A 21,191-nucleotide genomic window follows, 5' to 3' on the forward strand; every position below is an offset into this window, starting at 1 on the left:
ATGACAAGTATATATATATATATATATATATATATATATATATCCCTAAAAGAAAACCACTAGAACTTATTTATGCCACAGATAATTATGAGGGACTAGTAACTAAGAAACAATTTTCCCTATCCTGACAACCTTCAATGAACAAAGTTCACTTCTGTTGTCCCAACAGCTTTGAGTATTTTTCTCTTCCTTCTGGAATAGAAAAGATAAATGTTTAAGTTAAAATTGATGATCACTGTAAATATTATAATAACGTGAACAAGTCTTGTTAATTGCAGAAGGCATACATTACTGCACTCAAGAATTTTGCCTGTTATAAACCCTAAAATTTCACTCTCCCTAGTTTCAAAAACTGGCATTGCAGTCTGTGCTATACATCCCAGAGACTGTAGGATTGCAGGAAGATGTGTCTTCTCATCTAGCATATCAACAAGCCTCTACAAATCCAGTAAGATGCATCAGGTCATGCAAGTACAAATATCATCCCAAGAAATAGCAAATTATGAAATAGAGCCAAACCAGCTACTATTAAATGAAAAAGGGTTGTGAGCAAGGAAACCTTGTATAGAACAGAGAGAGACTTAAGGCCATCATCTTTTGTTATTGCTGCTAGGGCATGTACAGCATACTTGGCCTCTGTTCGGTTACCCTCTAAACATATTCTCTCTAATATAAGGTCTACTGAACTGCATAATAACAAAGACAGAAAAAGCATATCCACATTAAAAAATAAGAAAAATAAAAAGAAAATAAAGAGAAAATTGTAGCTTCTGGAAATTCAACATTTCTAGGGTTGCACCTAGAAGTCATTGATAATTGTTCCCGGATGGTTCCTCCAGCCCATGCCAGAACATGCAGAACACCTTCTTTAACTATTCCATTGTCCTCTTTAAGAAGATTCACCAGTTCTTCTTCAATCCCACTTAATAGCAACGGAGAAAAATGGGCAATAATCTGAAAGTTGTCACCAAGAAGTTAAGAAAAGGTGTCTACAAATATGGGCACATACCTCAGGAGACAGCTAAATCGTGACTGCAATAAAATTAAGAACCAAACTAGTACAAGTGTTTACTACATTAAAACGGTTGTAAAACAAGTTCAAATTTATTGGTGCAGAACCACAAGGACCTAAATATAACTGTTGGTTGTGATTATAAATATCAAAACCTTAAAATCACAGGGCATGCTCTCAGGTCAAGAGTGTAATTCCAGTTTCTTCTCCCTTTTGCAGTGAGAAGAAAGGAGTTGCAGAACACACCTGTAATAATTTAGAAAATAAAATAAAAATAGAAGGAGAAAGGAAGAAAGAAGACTTTCAGCAGAAGCTTTAGGAAGAAGATGAGAGAATGGAAGATAAGAGAAGAGAGAAGAAACTAGTTTGATCTCTCTTCTTTTGTCTCTCTCATTTGATTTATATATGCTGAAATAAAAAATGTGTGAAGTTACAAGAGTGTCCTTAGTTAGGTGGCTGACTTAAGCATAAACAAAACGAAATAAAATAGGCTCATAAAGAAGGCCCACTACAGCAGAACAAAAAACAAAATAAAGCTATTTAAAACAAAGAAAGCTAAGGCCCATTCAGCCCAATCTCTCTATGCTCCCCCTCAAGCTGAGCATAGATGTTAATCATGTCCAGCTTGCTTATATAATGTTGTAGCTTTGCTTTGGAAACTCCCTTAGAAAATCTGCTAGTTGCACTTCTGAAGCAATGAAAGTAAGGCACACTCCCCTGAGGCCACTCTCTCTTGTATAAAGTGTGTCTACCTCAATGTGCCTGGCTCTATCATGCTGAACTGGGTTATGGGCAATATTAATAGCAGCCTAATTATCACAATATAACATCAGAGGCTTATCAAATGGGATGCCCATTTCATCAAGGAGAGATCTAAGCCATAACTCAGAAACCCCATGGACCATAGCCCTATACTTGGCTTCAGCTGAAGATCTATCAACCACTAACTTCTTTTTACTTCTCCAGTGTGGAGAATCTCTTCTTTTTATTAGTCGCTGTCAGTTTTTTGTTAATTTTTAGTTGCTGTTAGTGTTTCTTGGGTGGCAGGGATATTTATGTCATTGTACTGAATTTTATTTTAGAAACATATAAATACCAATTGTGAAGAGGGTGGCAGACACAAATCAACCACACCTTTCTTCTCCTATTCTTCTTCTCTTTTCTTCTCTTCTCTTCTTCCCTGTTTTCTTCTATTCTTTTCTCTTTTTCTTTTGTTTTCTTGTTGAAACTGCATCATAAAACAGTCCGACTGTGAACAGATCAGCTAACTTGGTATCAGAGCCAAGTTTAGGACATCTTAGGGTTCTCATGTAGGCTTCTCCTAGCCAACTACATGAGGATAAATTAAGGCTGGAGTTTTCAGTTTGGTGTGCCTGATTCTTGGAGGTTTTTGGAGAAGTCTGTTGCTGCCCAAGACCTGTGTAATCTTGGAGATCACCAACAACCAAGAAGAATTAGAGATTTAGGATTGGATAGAAGTTTAGGGGTTAAACCTTCATTTGTAGTGGCGTTCAGTACTTTTCTGGATAGAAAATACATTCTAAGATCGACAGCTTGTAGAAGGCGGTTGGACTCCTCAGAAAGGAGCGGCTGGATTTTCTGGCTTTCTCTAGGGCTGGTTCTAAGGTTTTTATCTGGAAACAGATCAGTTCTAGGGTTCTAGCCTATCTTGTTTACTTCTACTGGTACTAGGTTGCTGAAAGATTAATTCAGAGCTGTAATTGGCACTTGGTTGCTGTACAGACTCATTTTTAAGCCTCTTCCTTAGATATCTATGAGTCTTTGGTGGTGTGATTAACACGGAGGCAGGTTGGTTCCAGTAATGAGCAGTCCAGGCCATTTCTAGTCTCCTCTGTGGCACCAGATCCAGGTATTACAACCTCTTTACCCACAACTACTGCAGATGGCATGCCTACTACCACCACTGAATTTCAGCCTCCCTCAAATGATCCTGACCTTCCTATTGCAATACACAAAAGGAAACGCCATCACACCTCATCAACCGCCCATTGCATCTCCCAGTTTCTTTCTTATGACCACCTTTCACCTTCATTTAAGTCTTTTTTGGTGTCCATTGCTGCTATACCCATTCCCAGAACAGTACAAGAAGCCCTAGTAGTACCTGAGTAGAAGGAAGCAATGAAAGTTGAGATGGATACTCTTATCAAAAATGATACTTGGGAGTTGGTGGATTAGCTGAGAGGGAAGAAACCTATTGGGTGCATATGGGTATTTACAATGAAGTACAATGCAGATGGTTCAATTGAAAGGTACAAGGCCCAACTGGTTGCTAAGGGATACACACAAACTTATGGTATTGATTATGTGGAAACCTTCGCACCAGTCACCAAAATGAACACTATCAAAGTGTTGTTGTCACTTACTGCAAACTTCTCATGGTTGTCGTTCCAGATAGATGTTAAAAATGCTTTTTTGAATGGTGATCTACAAGAAGAGGTATATATGGAGTTGCCTCCGGGTTTCTATGGTGGAGATATAGGAAAGAAACCTATCAACTAAAGAAGGCTTTGTATAGTTTGAATCAATCTCCAAGGGCATGGTTTGACAAATTCAAACTTGCCCTGGAGAAATTTGGTTGTCTACAGGCTCAATCTGATCACACTTTCTTTATCAAGAAAACAAGTTCAGCCTTAACTCTTCTAGTTGTATATGTTGATAATATTGTGGTGACAGGCAATGACAGTGATGAGATTAATTCTCTTAAGAAGTTACTTAGTAAGGAGTTTGAGATGAAGGATCTGGGTGATTTGCGATATTTCCTAGGAATTGAAGTGGCCAGGTCTAAGCATGGTATCTTCATCTCCCAGAGGAAATATGTTGTTGATCTCCTAGAGGAAACTGGAAAATTGGGAGTTCAACTAGCAAACATACCAATTGAGCCAAATCATAAGATAAATGCAAGCCACTTGAAGATAAAGGCATGTATCAATAGCTGGTTGGAAATCTTCTCTACCTCTACCTAACACGTCCTAATATTTCTTATGTTGTTAATGTCGTTGGTCAGTATATGAAGTCTCCCAGAACATCCCATCTTGCCTACTTGAAGAGGTGTCCAGGTAGAAGTATACTCTTCAAGAATAACGGTCACATGAAAATAGAGGTATATACTAATGCATATTGGGTTGGATGTGTTGATGATAGGAGATCTACTTCAAGTTATTATGCCCTTGTTAAGGATAATCCAATTTCTTGGAGGAATAAGAAACAAAATGTTGTTGCCCACTCCAATGTTGAAGCAAAGTACAAATCTATGGCTAATGGCATGGCTAAAGTGTTATTGCTAAGATCCCTACAAGAGGACAAAGAGATTGAATATGAAAAGCCCCTGATATTGTATTGTGATAACCAAGCCGCTATTAATATTGCTCATAATTCAATACAACATGATAAGACCAAGCATATTGAGGAGGATCAACACTTTATTAGAGAAAGAGTTGCTTCTCAAGAAGTGTCTTCCCTATGTTGCCTCCGATATGCAGCTTGTTGACCTCTTAACCAAAGTTGTTACAAACAACAAGTTAGAGATAGACTTTTGTGTGGAGAAATACTATAGTAAATTAGCAAGGTCTCTTCTTTTTATTAGTTGTTGTTGTTTGTGTGTTTCTTGGGCAGCAGGGGTATTTATGTCATTGTACTAACTTTTATTTTAGAAACATATAAATACCAATTGTGAGGGGGGCAGCAAACACAAATCAACCGCACCTTTCCCTTCTCTTCTCTTCTCTCCTCTCTTTTCTTTTGTTTTCTTGCTAAAACTGCATTAGAACATAGCCCGACTATGAACAGATCAGCCAACTTCCAGGAAACAATAGTCTCAACTACCATAGCACAATAGCCTGATATGGACCTCCTGTTATCTATATTACCTTCCCAATCAGCATTTCTATATGCTTCTACCTTCATATGACCACGTTTAGCAAACAGTATACCCTTCCTGGGAGTTCCCTTAAGATAGCATATCACCCTTTCTACAACATGCATGAATTGGTTGATTACACTCACAGCATAAGAAATGCCTGGACAAGTCATACAGAGGTAAAGAAGTTTTCAAGAATTTCTGAAACACTCCCCTGTCAGTCAAAAGTTCTCCATCATCATATGAGAGTTTATAATTCACATCAATAGGGGTGGAGGAAGGTTTAGCACCAACCTTCCCAATCTCAGTGAGAAGATCCAGCACATACTTCCCCTGGGAAATAAAGATACCCTTTCTAGATCTAGCAACTTCAATGCCCAAAAAATACCTCAACTCTCCTAAGTCTTTGATCTCAAATTCAGAATTAAGAAACTTCTTGAGATCATTAACTTCTTGTGTATCACTGCCAGTAATAACAATATCATCCACATAAACAATAAGAAAAGAGTATTTCTCCTCTTAACAAAGAGGGTATGATCTAATTGAGTCTGAATGTATCCAAACTAAACAAGAGACATGTTTGCAGTGTAAATACAAAACTACACTGATGGAGTATTACAACGGTCAGCATTGTCAGTGTAAAAAAGCGAATTGGCCTTGTGCTCGTTTTACACTCTTGTGTGTTTGGCAAAATGATGTAAAACCTAGCGTGAACAACAGAGAAGACCGATCATCAAGTGAACTAAAGCGAACAACAGAGAGAACTGATAATCTCAATTCGAAGTAAGTCATAAGGAAACTTATATGTAAGTGCCATTAGCTAGCTCAATTAATGCTTGAGCCACCAATCGCCGATGATCTGAAACCTCCAAACCAAGCATGGACACCAACGACGATATAACGCCTAGAGCCGCAAGCGACTTTCTTGTCCTCAGATCCTCTCTGGCCAATCTCCTGATTTCCTTCACCACAATCTCCTTCTCTTCCCAACTCCCAAAGTGAAGCTGCTTTACAGATCTCTGCAGCATGAAAGGTAAAGTTTCTTCCTTGGTTTTGCACTCCTCCATTCTAGTAGCCTTGGTCTCTTCTTTCTTATCATCTTCCTTTTCCATTTCAACATCTTTTATGCTAAACTTGTCAAATCGATCTAACGCTACGCAACACTTGTCGGAGGCATCCCCTATAAGAAGATTGAAACCACAAGGTTGAGACAGAGTAGTTTCAAAGGAGAAGAGAGACGTTATACATTTACATCGATGGAGAGTTCGAAGAGTTTTTTACATCGCTTTTTTCGATGTAAATTTCACATCGATTCTCGATGTAAAAGTCTTTCTAAGAGCTTGTTTACATCGATTATTGTTGTTATTTTACATTCCATCCAAACGGCACAAAAGTGGACCAGAGTGTAAATACAAATACAAATATGTACAGTACAAATACATACAAAGTACAAGGTTTTGCACTCTACATATTGTACTCCTTCCAAACTGAACCTAAAGGAAAATTGAATGCCTGGCTAGTGACATTAGGAGCTTCAAGATCCCTTAAGCATCTCTTGAAACCAAAGTTCCAAGAAATCCCAACATCTAATAAGGAAAAGTGGGAAATAATTTTATTTTTTATAGGTAGAGAGAGAAGGTTAGAAAAATTTCTCTCAAAGGATTATCCCCCACCTAAAGGTCTTTCGAAAACTTGGTTTTCTTCCCAAAGCAAATACGATACCAAATGAACCATTAAAAGAGAGAGAGAGAGAGAGAATCCAAGCTAGAAATAGCTTTCCAAGGGGAGAGTGGGAGACAAGTTACTAATAACTTCTAGACCAGCATCCTAGCCATTAGTCTATGTATCATGGATATTGACACTCACCTTATGCCATAGTTTGTCTAAGGGGCCATTTGTTAATGGATGAGATTTCTGAACTGAAAGGCTTATTGCTTTGTCTTCTAGTTATTAAAATAATTATATAATAAAATCTTAAAGGATATTGTGATCTACAATTTCAGTTTCAGCCATTAAGGAACCCATGACCTCAAAAACTTATTTACTAAAAGACGAAGCAATAAGTTTTTCAGTTACAGCATTTTCAGTTGTTATCAAGAGGCCCCCAAGTCAAGCAGAAATCTCTTAACGTGATTTACCCAATAACACTGAATTCTCAACTCCCAAATTAAAAAATCTCTATCCCCCTTGGTTCTTCCTTTTGCTCACCATCATCCAATTTATAAAGTGGAGTCTAGATTCTCCATCTCTGAAAGAAAGTCTCATTATTGTTCTATTCAGTTTTTTGATAAATAACAGAAATTTTATTCATAAAAAGAAAGATGTACACATTCTACTACTTGATATGTGGTTGAGGAAAACAAGCTTATATCCCACATGAGTGATGAGGCATTGGCGCTGATGTAAGCTATATGAATCCACCTTGTGAACTGCATTATTGGGAAGAAATTCCAGAGATGGATGGTATTGATGGACTTAGCCCACCTAACCATCAGCTGACCTTAAGAAGCTGCCTCATGATATTCTAAGTTGAGCTCTATCAAGCTGTTGAGATGATACAGTAAGGATGAAAAAAGACTCTCCATAAGCCAGACAAAGGGGAAAACAAGAAAAAAGACAAATTGGAATGATGGAAGACAATCTCCATTAAGGAATAGTGAAGTCAGTCAGCAATTGCAGAAATTATCAGAATAATAAGCCTTAACAAGAATTTCAAGAATCATAACACTGAATATGACAGACATTTACAGAAAAAGGAGGAAGTTGAAGGAAAAACTAAGAAGCATCTGAATGACCTTGAATATGCAGTAAAGGGAAAAAAACAGTGGAGCTACCTTAAAGGATAAAAATTTAGGTTGCAATATTACAAGTACAGAAAGGATGGGAAAGACATGATTATACCACTAGTAGATCCATGCATGATCGAATTAGTTGTGTACTGCCTGCTGACTTTTGTTCAGAAATCTCTGAAAGGAGTTCTTTAACATACTCCTTGTTGAAGAGTAGATAAGAGCACTTCATTGAGAGTATTCCCAAAAAATCATAAAGTCGGTGTTTTTCGCCAAGGATCCCAAGCAATTCATCCTACATTAACAAAGAAAACATTAACATCTGAATATTCTAATAGAAAACAATGCCAGCAACCATATTATTTTTCTGCAGAAGTGCCCATGCCAGATTAATAAATTTCATATACAACTAAAAAGAAAAGAAACTATTTGAATTATGTCTATTTTTTTCTTTCAAAAAAATCATGCCAATGTTTTGTTGCTTTTATCGCAATAATATATAGAGGAGCATGAAGGAAATACCCTAGAGGTCCAAGCTTGCTGAAAACTAGTGCCAGGATCAAGTAAATTTGACAAAATTTTCCAAACATTAGCATCTTTCAGTTGATCAAGAATCTGAAAATTCTCCTCAGCCTTAGTAGGGTCAGGAAAGCAGTGGGACATGATCCGGAAGCAAACAAAAATTTTCTTTAGGGACTCAGGGGCATCGCCATCCTGCATTTGATGAGATTTAATTGTGATAAAACTTTACAGAAGATTTAGTATTAGCATTTCAATTTTCAAGATTTCTAAACCTGATTCATCTGCCTAAGAGAGAGATACTTCAACATTTCTTGCTGTAACCTGCAATCCAATAGGAAATTCGCTGAAATTTTGTCTATATACTATCAAATAGAAGAAGTGAACAGAAAAGAGACATGAACATCACCCAAAAATGATGTTAAAAAATTGGAGACAAACCTCTGCTTTTGCTCCAGTAGCTTCTCAAGTGCCTTAACCTCAATTTTGTCAAACCCTGGGAAGACTTTAATCCAATGTTTCACCTTGTCTTTGATTGAGAATTCAGTGGGGAACAAGGATCCACAAAGAACAGCCTCAGTTGTCTCTGATCTGTACAAAGCCAATGAAAAGAATTTACAGAACGTTTGCTATTGGTTAATAATGGAAAGTTGGTCTGAATACGTCAAAATATTTTAATGTGCAACACATCATTTTTTATAATTGATTGAAAAAAGCACTATTGCAGAAAGAAAAAGAAAGGATACAGAGATCAAAAGAGAAGAAGAAGAAAAGCCTGTTGGCAATGAACAAGACCTAAAAACCAAGGAAATCACCAAAACCAAAAATATAAGACACCTTTCATGCCAGTAAAAAAGTACCCCAATATAAAATGTACATCCTCACAGCCCTAACCAACATACCAGAGCTAGCATTGGCAGATCTCTAAAGCCAACAAGATTAGGGGTTCCGTCAGGTAACTCGTCTAAAAACTCAAATATAGCGAATCAGTTTTCATAGGCCCATAGATGTTTCACCCCCTGTTCCATAGCCAATGAATGTTGGAGTTACCTGCTATCACGATCTCCTCAAAGCCCATGCAGAATGACAATCTGACCCTTGACACCCCTGGAGAAGAAAAGCTGCTCCTCTCTCACTGAGTTGGCATCCCCCATAGGTCCAATATTATGAAGGAACCACCCTGACCCTAGTATCCCTTACAGTTGAGAATGGCAAGATAGACCTTCAATGTACATCGCCAATTATTACTAATTACCACCATAAGAAAGACACTAAAAAGTTGAAGAGAATTATGTTTTTATGATCTTCAAAATATATGCTTCAGCTGAAGACTTGCCATTAAAGCCCAAATCACAGAAATGCTGAAGGCCAGGGAATGAGGCACAATATTCACGCCTTCAAGGGCTTCAACACCAAATTCACCTTTAAGGCAACAGTATCCAAGCCCAACAAAGATACTGTTAGAAGAGATATTTTAACACTCACAGAAGAACAACAGGAAAAACAAAATCCTCTTTTTGATGTAATTTTCCATTTAATGAAGCTCACTTCTATAAAGACAAATTAATTGCCTGTAACATGGCATAAAACAGTCACCTTCAACCTCAAGGTGTGTACTAGAGATGATGATTGGTTCTTGTAATGTTTCAAGAAACCCCAATTGTTTACACCTATAGTCTTTGTATCATTACCCGATTAGAACTCCAAAAGTTACCTTCCCATTTATTTTTTATTCCAACTGGTTCAGAATCAAGAAAGAAGCAAGAATCAAAATTTCAACCTCCTCATGAGTGAGGAAAACCTTTGTCTGTTTTACCACTTCAGATGGATTTGTTGGGGTGGCTTTCCTGCTGGAAGCATAACTCACTCTATTGACAGAACCATACTGTTAGGTTCTGTTACTGTGCTGATTTTAGGAATAAAAATGAATTTGGGAAATCCAAACTCCACTTCTGACAAAAATGATCCCTTTGAGTATGCCGAAAATGGAATTGTGCCACATATTTTATCTATCTGAACAAGGAAAATATGGAGCTAACTTGGTGAATTACAGACTTTGGTAAGGATATGTTTTGACAAGCCCTATCAAGAGGGGAATTGAAAAACTGAAAGGCATTCCTCAAGTTTTACGAACAAACCCTAGACCTACCAGCAAGCGTGCAATTAAGGTGGAGGTTGAGGGGAGGGTTAGCAGTAATAGTCATGCATAAAATTCTCCTCTTCCTTGTTAATATCAACACCCTAAGATAGATCAATAGCTACAGATAGAGGAAATGCATGATTAGACATTAATTTTTTTATCCTCTGTATTTCTTTTTGGTGCAAAAGAGGGAGGAAGCAGGAAGATTGGAGAAAGTATTCAGCTTTACTGTATAGTTTTTGTCTTTGTGTGTTGAATCTATGAACTGATATCCTCAATAGAAACAGCTTCCATGGTGGCTTTAAGTTGACATGGAGAAAAGTGATGGTGGCTTGTGTTAACAAAGTGGTTATTTGATGTGGGTTTTCTCCACCTGTTTTAATCTGTGCTTAGCATGAGCTAGAATTATTTGACATGGTATAAGCATTTTATGTATTTGGTTTCCCCTGATGTTGTTCCTCTGAATTAGATTTTAATCATTTTGGTAAACAAGTTTTTCCCATCCACCTCCACGTCAACTGAGCTACCAAGTCTTTTATTTATTTTTTGATAATTGAATTGTGGTTTTATTAATCAAATTATAGATAGCTTCCAAGTCATGTTCTTCACTATTATATCAACTGGCCTGAACTTAAAGGTCTCATTATAGCCTCTCTTGGGGGCAGAGGTCTATTTTTGATAAATAACAAAATAATTTTCATTCATATGAAAAGAAAATGAGAGTAATATGTGGTAACCCAAGAGGGTAACAAGACCATAACCAGAAAAACAGAAAAAAAAAAAAAAAGCTGACTAATCCCACTCATATGTTACAATAACCAAACAGAAATAAAGAAATCCCAGGACCTGGACATCCCATTTCTAATGATTGCCTTGAGGTTCCTGCTTTTCAAGTTTATCAGCAAACTCATTAAAACTCCTTGGAATCACCAACTGGTGGTGGATCAGTTGGTACTTGGTAGGATCTGACTCATTGTAGCAGAGGCCTGGGATCCCACTGCCACAAGAGTTGGGGGGTTAAGGGGATGGGGGATGGGCTACCCCCTGTTGGTAACCCCATGAAACAAAAAAAGAGCACTCTTTGGAATCCATCTTAACAAGCAGTTCAAGATTGTTCCTGAGGATTTGGCTTTCCTGACTGGGAATTGTTATGTCCATGGAAACCATTCACCCAATTGCAGCCAAGCAAAACCACCTGACAATCCCCTTCCACTATAAAGTCCTTCCAGCCATTCATTTGTGCAAATTTTAGTCATTTTGTTACCACATAGGTCAATTCACGCTTGACTCAGCAGCTGCATCCAAAAAGAAGTCAAATGCCAAAATACATGCAATTCATTGCAATTTAGTTAATTCAAATCCCAAGGGCCAATTCCATTTCCATGGTTGATCCTAAGACATCTCCATGGAAACATTGATAAATAAAGTACCAATTTCCCATATCTAATTTTTTATTATGAATCATCTGCATTTTAAAATTGTGAAATTTCCAGTCACTGATTTGTTAAGATACCTCAAATCCAGTATGTTCTTGGAGATAACCATGCCTACTCCCTTAAAAGCAATGCATCAATTCAATGAACATTGCCTTTAAATAGAACACTATAGTATACAGTTTTCCAGCTTAATGCCCAAGTATGAAACTGGAGGATAATTAATTTTGTTATTTCTATTACAGAAGTATCTTACCTGAAATCCTTGTCAAAAAAACATCTCAATATCTTCCCAGGTATCCAATCAAATTCATTAAAGCTAACTGTTCCTTCAGAACACTTCAAGCAATAAATTCTGTATATTTCAGCAAGCCTCTCCATTGTATATCTTTTAACAAGTAACTGGAAGTTTTGAAACAAATAGCATCAGAAACATAAATTTGTTGAAAATAATAGCTAAATGAATATGAGAGAGAAAAAGAGGAACAAAGTAGTAGTACAGATTTGTCTCGAAGACGCTCCGCAACAAGTTTTATGGCTTCAACTGGAATGGATTTCAAGGTATGACAAGCCACATCACAGAGTGCTGTAACAACTTCTTTCCTAACATTTTCGTCATAGTCCAACAGCCGATCACTAAGGGCAGCTGGAAATGAACATCGAGCTCAAGGTCAACACTGTATACAGTTACCCTGTACTAATAAAATATGTAATAACTAAACAGAAACCTCATTACCAATGATTTGAGGAGCTTCAGGTCTGAAAGGATCAGAAAGCAAACAGCTCTTCACATGCCCAATGACAAACATTCTAACCTCTACTACTCTATCAGTCAACCTCTTCAGAAATTCAGAGAATACTGGCTGAAATGCTTCAGAGATGATAGAATCTGGTAGAGCAAACAGGTCTCCTAGTAACTTTACTGCTTTCAAGCGAATATCTGCTTGATCTGCCTGTATAAGATGGAAATTCAAAATTTGGAATCTGTTCAATAGACTTCACTAATCTTGAAAACCATGGATAGAGCATCTAAGATTATATGTTATTTATCTTGAAAAAATAAAGTAGATTATAGAAATATTGTAGAAGTGTTCTAGTTAGCTATTTCTGTGGGTTCGATGATCAGCCAACAATATGGCTGATATCTTGGCTAAACAAGGGGAAAACAGGGATCAACTCTTCTGGGCTGTAATTGTAATTTTTCTTTTTCTCCTTGGGGATAGGCAGCTCTTCTAGCCTATCCTCACGTTGTATATAGCTCTGTAGATTTGCTGTGTTTTTTATTAATAAAGTTTCAGTTATCTATCAAAAAAAAAGCAGTTAGATTAGGAACTCAATACTAACTGCAAAATTCCGGGAGAAAATTATATCAAAACCCATTCCACCACAAAATCCATGGATTTTACACCCCCGCCCCCTTAAACCACCACCAAAAAAGGGATCCTGATGTCAACTTAAACTGTGGAGAACATGCAAAAAAATTAAAAACTTGTGGATTCCATATGGTGCTAATTTTGAAACAAGAAGTGGAACCTGGAAACTTGCAGAAGTGGTCCCCATGAATACTATCCCCCTTTTTTTTATAAACTGATACTACACTATTCCACTTTCCCCCACCCACATACAGCCTTAGAGAATGTCTACAACCATAGAGTCAGAGCTGCTTAATATAAATAATAACAACAAATAAAAAAAAGGCACGGCAAGTTAGTGAAGTGGTTACCAAAAGTTCTCCTGTAATATATGGGATGATTCCAGAAAGAATCTGAGGAGCACATCGATAAATATCATAGATAACTTCATGGTAATCAAGCTGACTATTCAGAGAACTATTATCCCCTGACATTGATGATATAAGGAACTGCTTTATGCCAGGTTCAAGTTTTCCTGCACAATGTTCTATAACATTCATAGCAAGCCTCCGTGCAGCCATAGAAACATCCTAGTGTCACAAATTCCAAAAATCAACTCTGTAAAAAAAAAGAGTTGCAGGGAAGTCTCAAACATGATAGTAACAGAAAATTACAAATTTACACCACTGCCTTTCCTCCTAACCAGGGCCCAGCGACTAAAGACATGAGCACTATCAGAATACAGAGAGCAGGCACTTACACTTTTTTCCCGGCCTAAAACAGATAATAGAACAAGTAATAAGTTCTCCAGAACATCCTCACTTTCTTCTATGAGAAGTACCATGATCGTCTGCATTGATGTTAATACATTTTCTGGATGATCATCACTGCACATATGGGGCAAAAAGATCAATAAGAAGGATGAAGATAACTGCAGTTGGTCACAGCATTCGCTGAAAAATAAGAACAGTCAAAACTATCTTCCTAATATCCAAAGTACAAAACGCAATGGTCTTTCCTAAAAGTTATATTTCTTTATTTCTTTTCTCCTTTAGTTATCAACAGTAGCTGGCATATTAAGACCACCTGGAGATTGGAAACTGACAATATGGTCAGGTGTCACAATGTCATAAGCATGGTCAGGCACACCAAACCTGAGCAATATCCATGACATGCACCAAAGTGCTGAAAACAGAGCTCAGGTCCATCCTAATGGCTGAATCGAAGGTTCAAAAAATCGCAATGTATTGAGGTGTATCGGGTATATCATATTGTTCCGGATACACCCCAGTGCACTAAATATGAAGTGTTTCGGGTTTTGGTTATTTTCAGAAGGTAGGTTAAGATAAGACAGACTCCCTGTCAATTTTGGGGGGAAAAAACTAAAAAAAAGGTGGAGCTCGTGTTTGAAATATCTCGATACTTTAAACCTTGGTTGAATCTATTGCTTGTAAATAAAAGAATGAATAATATACAACAAGTGCCAAGCACCTCAAAAGTAGAGGTTAGCACATGCTACCTAGCCCCTACCTTCCTTACAAGTAATCATCTTCCAACCATCCCACCAAAAAGTTGAGCCCTGATTTTTTTCTATTTTTGATAGGTAACAATAGAATTTTATTGATTATAATAAAAGAGTGCTAAATAAAATACAGGGCAGATATTTTTGTTAGGCTTGTCATGTTACCTAGCCCAATTGCTTACAAGTAATACTTATTAATTACGTCCCAAGTACAATTGATCCCTAGACATATGGTGCATAATTGTAGGAGATAAGCAGATGAAATATAGATTCCCCCACTTGCACAAAGAAAGCATTTATGTGGTGAGATACAAGAGCCTCTTTTACAGAGATTCATAACAGTTGATCTTCAAGTGGAATACATCCCAACAAAAGGCCCTAATTTTGCATTATGTTGGCCCAAGCCCAACAGAAATAGCCAAAAACATCTTGTTTAGTCATTGTATCAGCCAAGCCACTTGTTGATCTTCAAAAGGAGGCGACCATTTCTCTAGCAAAGTGTCTTATTCCTCATAATGTGTCTTTATTGTCATGACCCATGCTATTGTTCCTTGACCAGCCCACTACCACCTCCTCCTCCACCATTATGTTACTAAAGAGATATTCTCACCTCAATCCCTGTAGGACTGCTAAAACTTCAACTTTTAGGGAGTCACAACCCCCACAAGTCCTGAATGGATGGCTAATATGGTACTAAGACTGTCTTTGAGCACCCTATCCATGCCTGAAAATCCATGGTTGCCTAAGCTAACTACACCCACCAAAATCTGAGGGTGGTCAAGCCTATTCTATATTTTCCTACCACAGAGAGGATATTATTTTCAAAAATAAAAGTATCTTTTTTTTTTAGAAGAGGTAAGCCATATTTCATTAATAAACCAAAAAAGGCACCTGTTCAAACTTCAAATAGAGGCTGTACAAAAATGAAATGGAATTTTATTAGATGAAAAAAAGTAAGAGGAATACAAAGATTGTAAGAGGAATATATATCTTTTTCTAAGAACAGAAGAGCTAGCCAATTTTGAATCACAATATAAAGAACCCACCTAGTAGTGAGTCTACTAAAACATCAATGATCCTAGAACTCCCGACAATGCAGTGAGTAAACACAAATGCAGAAAGAGAGGAACAAAAAGACCTAGAGCAAGAATATCAGATTTAGGGCATACAGTGGGAAATGGGCTTTTTTTAATATTTCAAGTGAAATAACAACTCAGCTTCTGGATGTTGTAATGCTGGAATTAATAATAGACAGCACCAAGAGCCTTCGGTGGCTGGTTACAGAAATGAGAGAGAGAGAGAGAGAGAGAGAGAGATTCCAAATGCCATTTAAAATCTCTAGTCTCATTCCAAGGCACCTTTTCCTTCCAATTCTTTACCACAACAGCTGGGATTTATAGGTATTTATTAAATTCCTATTTCTAATAGAGTTCCAAATAAAGAAAAACAGAGAAATTTCCACCAACTTACTACTTTACCAAACCCAATCTGAGTAAGCCCATGTTACACAACCCAAGGATGGGTTTTCACATTGTTGCCAAGCTGCCTCTGGGTTCCGTTAAGTTGGGAAATACCAAGGTTAATTCCATATGCCAAACTAGCATCCAAAATGGACACCACTCATGATCCTTGTATGCTGTGAGAGTCTTTCCATGCAATCTCTTAGGGCTAGTGCAAGGATGATCCTGCATTATGTTTTATATTATTCTTCTATATAAAATATAAGGATCCCTGATTAGTTTAACTGCTGCTCCCGATTGTCAGATTGTAATAAAAGGTCAGTTTGAGGCCTTATAGGAAATTTTTCTTCTCTAGGATTTCACAAATCTCCACTTATTATTTGTTGAATACAAAGAACTTAATCTAGAGTCGAGATCTCCATATTGTGTTCATTGATCTAGAGAAAGCATATGATAGAGTGCCTAGAGAGATGCGGATCTTGGAAAAGAAAGGGATTGCAAAATGGCAATATAGACCTAATTAAGGATATGTATGACGGTGCAACAAGCACTTTTTATTTTGCGGACTATACAACAGGTGGTATCCCATCCCCCATCCCCTTAACCCCCAACCCTGGTGGCAGCAGGATTTGATCCCAGGTCTCTGCTATAACAAGCCAGAGATCCTACCAACTAAGCCACCACCTGTTGGCGAGGGTGCAACAAGCACTTAGCCCTTATTTATATGAACTAATGATAGATGAATTGACTAAACATATTCAGGAAGAGGTCCCTTGGTGCATGTTGTTTGCTAATAACATTGTTTTAATTGATGAAACTATTGAAGGATTGAATGCAAAATAAAGTTTATGGACAAATACCTCAGAAACAAGAGGTTTTAAAATAAGACTAAAACAAAACATCTTATATGTAGCTCTAATACGTGATAAAATGAGAGAAAGTTGACTAAAATGGGTTTTTTTTTGATAAGTGAGACTAAGATGGTTTGGTCACACACATAGAAGACCTTTCACAACTCGCATAAGAAGAAGTGATATGTTACAAGTTGAAGGGGCTAGAAGGGGTAGGGGTAAACCAAAAAGGAAATGGGTTGAAGTAGTAAAAATGATTTAAGCACTAATAAATGGATATGGCATTAAACAGAACAGAATAGTGAAACAGAATTCATGTTGCCGACCCCATCTAGTTGGTTTAAGGCTTGGATGATGATGATTATGTCAAAGTCAGATCGAGAAAGAGAAAACAACAGCTTGGTGGGTGTGTCAAAAGTGACTGTCAACACCCATGAAAAAGGTATTTATATTAAGAAGATAAAAGGACAAATCTGCCCTTAATATACATATAATAGTGTACATAACAATCTAATGTACAAGAAAGAGTAAAAGTACAAAATAACCCTTGGATAACTCTCTTTATCTCTACACTCCCCCTCAAACCGATGCCTAGGAATAAGCATCAGTTTGTCCATGAGAAATATATACTGTGTCTGAGTCATCGCCTTTGTCAACAGATCAGCAAGTTGGAGGCTGGAGGACACATGTGGAAGAAAAATAGAGCCAACAAGAAGAAGATCGCAAATGAAGTGGCAATCAACTTCGATATGCTTTGTGCTCTCGTGGAATACATGGTTGGATGCAATTTTGATTGCACTTACATTGTCTGCAAAGAGAGGAACAGAGAGTGATGGCTCATGTAGGAGATATCATGCAAGAGAGCTTGGAGCCCTATAATTTCATTGCACACTGAGGACATGGCTTTGTATTCAACTTCAATGGAAGACTTGGATACTGTTGATTGTTTCTTGCACTTCCATGAAATGAGAGAGTTGCCCGAGAAAAAACACCACAATGTAGTGGATCGTCAAGTGTCTAGGCAGCCAGCCCTATCAGCATCCGCATAGGCAATGAGGCTAATGAAGGATGAGGAGGAAAAGAATAAGCCGTGAGATAAAGTCCCCCATACATATCTAATAATTTGATGGACTGTAGACAAATGTGGTCGTCTTGGGGATGACACAAACTAGCTCACAAGTTGGACTGCATAGGATATATCGGGCCGAGTCATAGTAAGATAGATTAGATTAGACTACCTACCGGTTGATGATAGAGAGTAGGATCTTCAAGAGGGGAACCATCATCCTTACTAAGTTTCAGATTAATTTCCAACTGAGTATCAAGAGCCTTGTAACCACTGAGCTTAGCCATTCCAACAAAATCCATCGCATATTTATGTTGGTTGACAAAATAACCATAAGAATTACGGCTTACCTCAAGCCCCAAAAAATAAGTCAAGGGATCCAAGTCCTTCATCTTGAAAGATTCATTGAGGAGTCGTTTCAAATCAACAACTCCTTCTACATCATTCCCTGTAATGATTATATCATCAACATAGAGAAGAACTGTCATGCCCTTCTCCCGATGTAAAGTAAACAAGGAATGATCTGAGGAGCTCTGGATAAAGCCAGCATTAGTGGTAACAGTCAGAATCTCTCAAACCAGGCCCTAGGAGCTTGTTTGAGGCCATATAGAGACTTCTTGAGGCCGCAGACAAGATGTGGATCTATACAATATGCAGAAGGAGGCTTCATGTACACAGTCTCCTTCAATTCCCCATGTAGCAATGCATTCTTCACATCCATTTGATGAATTGTCTAATGTTTGGCTGCAGATATAGCCAATAGGAGTCGTACTATAGTCATTTTTGCCACAGGAGCAAAGGTCTCCTCATAATCTGTTCCAAACCCAACTCTTTTCAGATTGCAGTTACAAATTAGCCAAAAACAGAGAATCCCTTGAAGCCCCTTGTTTAGCTAAAGAATCTACCAAAGCATTTTCCGATCTACTAACCCACTGAAAGCTAACTGACATGGTTCTTGTAAGCCATTTGACTTTTTTGATGATGTCCTTATATCCCCAAACAACAGTTTCTGGGTCTGACATTCATCCCACTATTACCTTAGAGTCTCCTTCAACTATCAAATTAGGCACTCCAAGTTGGTTGGAAATCTGTAGTCCTTGTACCACAGCTAATATCTCAGCCCTTATAGAGTCTCCATTGAAGAGATGAGAGATCCATCATATGGATGGCCGAACCCTACAGGAAGGTTGGGCGAAATTTCAAAAATTTCTTTACTCCCATCCGGGAATCCTATTCCCAATTTAGAAAACTGCATTTTCAATGTTCGTTCTCGTAACCAAACCAGACCAAATTAAGAGAGGGATATACCTGATACGGAATCCACGCAAGAATGCTCCTCCCAACGTAGGTGTTCACGCCCAAAGAGAGTACCAAATCCTTCCTCCACTGAAGTGACACAGCTTAGGGTGAGGCAGGATCAACAGGTAGTTCTTCACCAAGAACTAGTGATTCTTTAGCAAGAATCGAATGGGACGGTGAGCACAGCTTCTAGATTGTTTCTTCTTGCAAGAAACAATATCAAGATCCAATCTTGATCGAATCCAAGAACTGGAGATCGAACAGGGTGGGGCGACAAGAGCGGGAAGAAAAAGAGCAGAAGGCAAGAGCAGTCTAACTGTGTTCTTCTCTCTGTATTCAGCGAATGTGTCTTTGGAGGTTCGCCCTGCTCTCTTATTTATAGCCTTAAAGAGAAAATTTCCTAATCCCATTAGGAATTTCCTAATCCAAATCTTTTATTTGGATCTGAACTCTTTAAGTGATAAGGATAATCCCTTATCTTATCTGCAAATAAAGATCAGTCTTTCTAATCAAATTAGGAGTTCCTTTGATCCAAATCTTTATTTGGATCTGGACTCTTTAAGTGGATAAGAATAATCCCTTATCTTATCTGTTGATCCAAATCCCAGATCCGCCCCTATTTAATTAATCTAATTAACACAGTTCGAAATGGGCTCTTAGGCCCATTAAGCTTTCAGGCTCACTCCCACTTTAATGCTGGCTAGCTTGTCTCTCTTTGTATGGCGTGGGACCCTATCATTGATCTACACATCAGCCACATGGGTTTAGCCTAGCCTCTGTTACAAGGCCTGGCCGAATTCACTGTTGAATACAGTGAACCCCTGAGTCCATCACTATGGGCTCTTAATGGGCCCAACATTTACACTAAATGGTCCTTGGGTCCAGCCATCTTATAAAGGCCCAAGGACTGTGGGCAGATGCAAGATTAGCCCATCAGGTATAACCCTCAATGGTCTTACACTTGACATCTCAGCCAATAATGATCAAACACTGCCCGACAAAAGAGGACCTCTCCCTCGGCTGCAAGGTACAGTGTTGCACTCTCTACTCACATGGATCGCGGGAATTAAAACCTTTTGCAAACATTTTGAAGCCATAATATATATATGTATATCTCTATATAAATATATTTTGCAAAACAAATTTCAATGGTTGAAATCAACTACCGGCAGTTTAGGTTTCCATCAGAGAGAGTGCATCCCCGATCATTCACTTTGTCCGACAAAGGGGCTGATCCTATCACTATGATTACCTACTCAGATGAATTCTCGGACTGTCCCAACATACCCAAGTATTGACCCCCTCTAAGGATCTCATTGATTGGCATATCAAAGACAGTCCAATCCGACACCTAGTGTAGTATCATAATCGAGTCTAGGGGTCAGGTGTAACATTCCAGTTTTGCCCATCTATCTCCAAGGTCTAGGGCAATACTAGAATTTTGGTCTGGTTCAGGGTTTCAAGAAAACCCACACTGCATGTACCTCAGGTCTCACCCTGGCAGCTGAGACAAGCCACCCCAACCAACTTGACGGTACATCAGTGTCAACCTTGGCAGGATAAGTCTCCCCAAATCTATCCAACGGCTGTGAAGATTCTAAACTAACACGAGTCTCATATGTGTCCAGTTTAAGGGTATTACATAGAAACACACCATAATAACATGAATCAAATATGTACTTTATTCATTTACAATAAATGTCATAATGTACATCATGCTAATTGGAGCAAAGGGCATACATTGTCTAACAGAGAATCCCTTGAAGCCCCTTGTTTAGCTAAAGAATCTGCCAAAGCATTTGTCGATCTACTAACCCACTGAAAGCTAACTGACATGGTTCTTGTAAGCCATTTGACTTTTTTTATGATGT

The 21,191-nt window shown here is 38.0% G+C and overlaps 1 protein-coding gene across 5 annotated transcripts in view; it reads right to left on the minus strand.

Annotated features, from left to right (window-relative positions):
• The window catches only part of LOC104594261 (sister chromatid cohesion protein PDS5 homolog A), a 115,801-nt gene that overhangs the window by 80,212 nt on the left and 14,398 nt on the right, over positions 1-21,191 (minus strand). For 2 of the 5 annotated variants that reach the window (XM_010254481.3, XM_088897418.1), the window contains exons 4-16: positions 13,883-14,009; positions 13,494-13,712; positions 12,507-12,723; positions 12,271-12,416; positions 12,027-12,172; positions 8,639-8,788; positions 8,473-8,521; positions 8,201-8,392; positions 7,791-7,973; positions 800-954; positions 560-686; positions 288-437; positions 133-192 (exon numbers count right to left, since the gene is read on the minus strand). In XM_010254481.3, the coding sequence (XP_010252783.1) occupies positions 133-192; positions 288-437; positions 560-686; positions 800-954; positions 7,791-7,973; positions 8,201-8,392; positions 8,473-8,521; positions 8,639-8,788; positions 12,027-12,172; positions 12,271-12,416; positions 12,507-12,723; positions 13,494-13,712; positions 13,883-14,009 (1,921 nt within the window). Of the gene's footprint in view, positions 1-132; positions 193-287; positions 438-559; positions 687-799; positions 955-7,790; positions 7,974-8,200; positions 8,393-8,472; positions 8,522-8,638; positions 8,789-12,026; positions 12,173-12,270; positions 12,417-12,506; positions 12,724-13,493; positions 13,741-13,882; positions 14,010-21,191 lie in introns of those variants that run through there. The other 3 variants (XM_088897445.1, XM_088897436.1, XM_088897429.1) reach the window with 3 other exon arrangements.

Source organism: Nelumbo nucifera, chromosome 1 (assembly GCF_055504915.1).
Source record: "Nelumbo nucifera cultivar China Antique chromosome 1, China Antique-T2T, whole genome shotgun sequence".
NCBI lineage: Eukaryota > Viridiplantae > Streptophyta > Magnoliopsida > Proteales > Nelumbonaceae > Nelumbo > Nelumbo nucifera.